Here is a 5,736-nt window from a genome sequence, read left to right on the forward strand (position 1 = left end):
AAATAAAGCTTCTTCCTCATGAATTGTATTATGTTCTACGTTCTCGAACTTAACAATAATTTCTTCAATTTCCTCCCTTGCATCAGCATGATGCTCCTTAACCTCTATCGTGTACCTATGCACAACAACCTCTGCCTTAGACATCTGCCTTTGTTCAACTTTCTCTATTGACACTGCATGCCCGTGTGTATCCTCTTCTTCTACTGGTGTCATTGTACTGCTACTATCATATGCTTCTCTTGGATATGCTTGCACCAGGATATTGAACTCAGCCTGACGTCGCCTGCACCACTTTAACCATTTCAACCACTTGTACGTCTGATACACCGGCTTTAACTCTAAAAAACTAAATCTGACGTACGAGTCCACATGCATTGCACTGTAACAGAATAAATCTAAGGGTCCGGCTGAGAATATTGGGTGAACCATATTTTCATCTCCTTCATTCTTATACCCTCAGGGTTTGGATGCTCAAGGATGATAAATGAAAAATTACTCAAATCAACACTAGATGGACCGTTACGGATTTGACCATTTCCATAGAATACTCTAAGATTTATAGGGTTTGACATAAATACGACCTAAAAAGTATATCAATTAAATTACTAACTTATTTTCCCTATTAATTAGAAATGAAAATAATTACATTCATACAATGCGACTAACTTAAAATTGCCTAACGTAATGGTCAATTATTTTCCCTAAAATGTGAACTACTATAGTCTTTGTTGCCTAAAATCTAATCAATATTACAGTCCTACATCTAAATCGGAGATAACATAATTAAATAAACGTATTACAAGAAACAACAAATTGCATATATTTAATTCTAAATAAATTACTAATTAATACCATTTTACATTATGAGCCTTGCGAATTTTCAAATACATAATGTTCATTGAATTTTAAAACTTGAATAGAAATACTTCTGTGGTGCATTTGTTTTTTATGCCCTCTTTGTTTTATTGTTTTCTGTTGCACCACTAGTCCATACGTCAAAATAATCCAATAAATATCATAGTTTAGTGTAAAGAACATATTATTACAATCCAATAATATAATCTAAATACATCATCTTAATTAAAGTGCTGAGATCTAATATTCTACGCACATATATTTTATTTTCTTAACCTAATACTCCAAATAACCTAATACAAATATTTGTACCTAAAATCTACAATAACAAAGGAGAAATTATTTTCTAATCCATAATTAAATCTTACATACATATAAAGTGAAATACATATATCTATAAAATTACAAAGGAATTTTTTTACCTTGCTCTTCTCCTTCCTCCTCTCCTTCTCCTTCCTCCTTCCTTCCTTCTTCTCCCTCATCCTTCCCACCTTCTCCCTCCTTCTTCTTCTTCCTCTTTTCTCTTCTCTCTCTTCCCCTCTCTCAACCGACGTCGCCTCCTCTACTCACGTGGTCACACCCCTCGGTGGCGAGGCGAAATGAGAACCGACCCGTCGGCTGACGTAGGAGAAAGAGTTCACGAGATAGGGGCAAGGAGTTTTCAGCCAACCGTTTGGTGAAAACTAGTTTTCCGTCAACGCTTTAGTGAAAACTTGTTTTCGTCCAATGGTTTGGCGACAATAGCCTAGAAATTGCCACCGGGACACCTCACCTGCCGCGAGGACACCTTACCTTTTTTTATCATACGGTTTAGCGAAAATAGGATTTTAACCGAACGGTAGGAAGAAAATTTATTTTCGCTAAACCGTTGGACGACTAGGTAATATTTTTGAAATTTCTTTATTTTCTGTATTATTTCTGTAATTTTGGTAAAAAAAACTAATATTTTTTAAAAAAAAATTGCAATAGTACATCCCTGATTATGCTGTGATCTTGAGATATCACTTTCACAAGTTATTACTGGATATAGTATGAGAAGGGCACATTCAATCTGAGAAGTACAATGAAATAGAATGATACGGTTGTGTGTATCTGTCGATACCGAGGCTCGAATATTCACATTCCATTATATAAAAAACAAGGAAATGCAATGAGAGAAAGAAATTTGCATGTTAGCACCACAATAACAAGTGCATGCATGGAGAGGAGTGGAAAATCAGTGAGTTTATACGTAGAGCAATGAGTTAGGCTGTAGCAAATTATTGTTCTCATCTACCTAAAAAGGACCAAAAATGGTACTACATTCACTGATTGCTAATGAATATTTACTGTATATGCTTTACCAACTTGCTCAGTTGTTATGATCAGATATTCAGATGAGCAGCGTAGCTATGAAACATACGGGTGCCCTGGTGCATAGTAGCACTCAACAGTACATGTCAGTACGCATAGCAGGTTGTATCCATGATGGAAATCATATCTTACCGACGTAACAGATTATCTGCTATAGTGCTTCATTAACCGCAGAATCACTATAATAAATTGCTACAGTAAATCACCGATACTCATATTACTGTAAATTTTGGTGAGGATAGCGTCCATCCATGATTGATTTCAGTCTTGAAATGCGCAATCCTTGTATACATGGTGTATCAACTGTACTTTCTAAGAAAACAATGCCAAGAATTGGAAAATCTTTCAGAGAAGGTAAGGTTAGCATGAACAACTACTAACCTCATATCATATTATACTCCCTAAATTAATGGCTAATGTTATACCTTTATGTAATAGTGACAGTATCTTAGCTTTCCTGATGTGCTTTTAGCAAAGTCCCATGCTGACGAAAAACAATGACTGACTTAATATTCATCGCCAGAACACTCCATATGCTAGAATCAACAACTAAACATAGGAGCAACTTTGTGACTTAATAGCAATTCTGATTAGTTTATCTAATCACCGAAATATCAGGCTGCGGTAGGTTGGCCTGTGGGCGCCCGGATTTTCCATAGTTTTTATGTTAATTCCTAGAGGAGCTTATTTGTTTCTTTATGTATTATAACAATCGTAAGAAATGTTTTGCTTCAATGCTTCCCCTACTTAAATGAAAGAGCAGTGCTCCTGCTCATGGTTTTTTTTTTAATGCCATCATGTACACGATTGATGCAAAATTACTAGGTAAGAAACCTCTTTTCAGACTGCTTGACACAAGGATTCAACAAAAGTATGTACAACCGGAGCTAGAATGAGCATCGTTCCAGTAGACAAAGCTCTATATTTCATCTATGAATTGATCGATGGTCTCATGTGCAAAATGCACAGGAACAAAACGGAAGGGGAAAAATGAAGAAACCCAAACAAAAACAAGTACCCTTTGTTGTTTCATATCACTTGTACACTATGGAACAGAGTAGAAACCTGACCTTGGGCTCTACTGAAGCTGCCACTCCACACAATCATCAAAGTCTAGACTACTCGAGCAGTCAAGTAGCGCGTTGTGCTGCTGCTCGTACCGGCAGATGTAATTCAGCCCGACAAGCAATTCGCAGATCACCGCCTCAGTCTTCTCCCGATCGGCGAAATACAATGTCTGCAACAGCAACACATTCCCCTTCAACACAATCTGCTGCTGCTCAAAGTTCCTCTCAGCCTGCCACCGGATCATATTGTGGGCCATCGGCGCAAGCCATGCCAATGTCTTCTCAAGCGTCTCCCTCCAATCGTGCGCGAGGAACGCATCATAGATCGCCATGTTCTTAACATATGTCCTCAGATTCTTCCTCAATGCCGCCTTCAAACTCGAGGGCAACATCCGGTACAGATCGTCCCGTGCCTCCTCGCCAACAAGATGTGGGTACCGGAGCAACTTCTCGATGATGATGATGATGTTTGCATAATGCGCTGCAAGGGCCGACCCGCCAACTGTGGATGGCGCCGCAAGTGATGTCACCGTGCTCTTCGGACCAAACCGCACCCTTGTGCCAATCTTGCCGCTCTTGGCTGTCGTTGAGGACACCCCCTGCTCGCCACTCAACGGTACCAGCATCCCTGACTTGATCTTGCTGATGCAGCTGGCATTTTCCAGGAACTCATCCTCAAACCCATCCTTCCACGACACCGAGCTACTCAAGCTCAAACACTCCATGAACATCTTCCCTGGGCTTGCTCCGCAATTCGACCGAAAATTCACTGAGCGTGGCATATCAACATCGACTATGGCAATTGGCCCTGACTTGGCATCACCGAGATTGGCTCGGACAGGACCTGAATTCGCTGTAATTGGACCGGAAATCTGCCGGCTTTGGTCACATTGCCGTGACTCCCGGGTAGTGGCCAGCAAGTCGAGCCCGAGCATCGGATCGCCGAACACAAGGCGGATGCGGTCGTAGATGGCGCAGACGGCGCGCGCGAGCAGGAGCACGGCCTTGTCGTAGCCCCAGTTCCAGAGCGACGAGTCCCTGAGCCGGCGCACGTCGTGGCGGCGCCACCGCGTGCGCTGCTCCAGCGCGCGGCGGGCCTCGTCGGTGGGGAGCTTCCGCGCCGTTTGCTCGAGCTCGGTCAGCACCTCGAGCTCCGCGTAGAGCGCGGCGGTGGCGGCCGCGAGGCGGTCGAGCTTGCGGACGAGCGCGGCCGCGTCGGACGGGGAGGCGACGGCGAAGGCAGCCGCGGCGGTGCCGGAGCGGCCGGCGAGGAGGTCGGCGTAGACGTGGTCGAACCCCAAGAGCGCCGGGAGCGTGCACCGCCGCCCGAGGCGCGACGCGACGGCGGCGACGCGGTTGAGCGCGTCGAGCTTCTCGGCGAGCGCGAGGGCCAGGAGCCGCGCGTCGTCACCGGGGACGAGCGCGCGCACGGCTTGGGAGCCAAGGCAGATCGGGCCGAGCAGGCGCGCCGCCTCGGCGTCAGAGAGCGAGCGGTAGAGGTTAGCGGCGCGCGACATGGCGTTGGCCACCTCGAACGACAGGATGCCCACCCTGCCGTCCTCCGCCGCCTCGCCGCCCTTGGCACTAGCTGCCGGCCTCACCTTCTTGGACGACGACGACGACGTCGCCATGGAGAGCACCTTGTGCACGAGCGGCTCCGCCACCATGCCTCCGACCTCCTCGAGCTCTCAACTCAAAGATTTGCCCCCAAACTACCAAAAAAACATGAAAGAAAGAAGCGAAAAATCTACAAAAGATTAAACCTTTGCGAGAAAAATCTTGGCTTTGAATTCAAACAGTCCGGTTTCGTGTCTGACTAGCTATCTGGCAGTGAGCCAGAAGCTGCAGCAAGAGGGAAGAAATAATGGCGGAGCAGAGATGTCACGACTGGAAAGGAGAAAAGAAAAATAGCATTTCTTGGGTGGTGCTCCAAGAAACCAAGATGAAGAAGAAATGTGGAGAAGAACGAGAGGAAGGGGACGAAGAAGAGAAATGAGCCAGAGGAAGCTAGGAAGAGGCTAGTGCTAGCAGTGAGATTTGGATGCGGGCGACGACGCCATTGATGCAGCCACTGCTGGGCGCCCAACTCCTCGCTGGTGGCATTAAATCGCCATAAATTGGAGCGGGAGCAAGGCAACAAAAGCAAGCAGCCGCCGCGGCCTCACCTCGCCAGGCAGGACGGACGGAGCGAGTGATGATGGACTGGTGCAGTGGTTGGCTCGCTCCGGGCGTGTAACTTTCCCGGTGCCTTTTGACATTTCGGGCGTGACGAGAGCTGAGCGTTTCCCGTAGGACTGCCTTGTCAGTGAGGCGGGAGATGGTGCGTAGGGTGGGGCGTCGGTGCGGATGGGTTTTGTTATTGGGCAGAGTAGTCTGCTCTGGGAGGGAGTAGCAGTTGCGTTTGAAAAGCGGGGTGGACTTTGGAGCAAGTAAACTTACCGCAACATCTCCTTTTGCAGTT

The 5,736-nt window shown here is 45.9% G+C and overlaps 1 protein-coding gene across 1 annotated transcript; it reads right to left on the bottom strand.

Moving 5' to 3' along the window:
- Window positions 1-3,115: 3,115 nt before the first annotated feature.
- LOC133923916 (uncharacterized) lies at window positions 3,116-5,506 on the bottom strand. The gene has a single exon (XM_062369228.1). It carries the CDS (start codon window positions 4,940-4,942, stop codon window positions 3,287-3,289), a length of 1,656 nt encoding a protein of 551 aa, XP_062225212.1. The 5' UTR covers window positions 4,943-5,506; the 3' UTR covers window positions 3,116-3,286.
- Between the last annotated feature and the right edge of the window lie 230 nt (window positions 5,507-5,736).

This window comes from Phragmites australis, chromosome 7 (assembly GCF_958298935.1).
Source record: "Phragmites australis chromosome 7, lpPhrAust1.1, whole genome shotgun sequence".
In the NCBI taxonomy this organism is placed as follows: Eukaryota; Viridiplantae; Streptophyta; class Magnoliopsida; order Poales; family Poaceae; genus Phragmites; species Phragmites australis.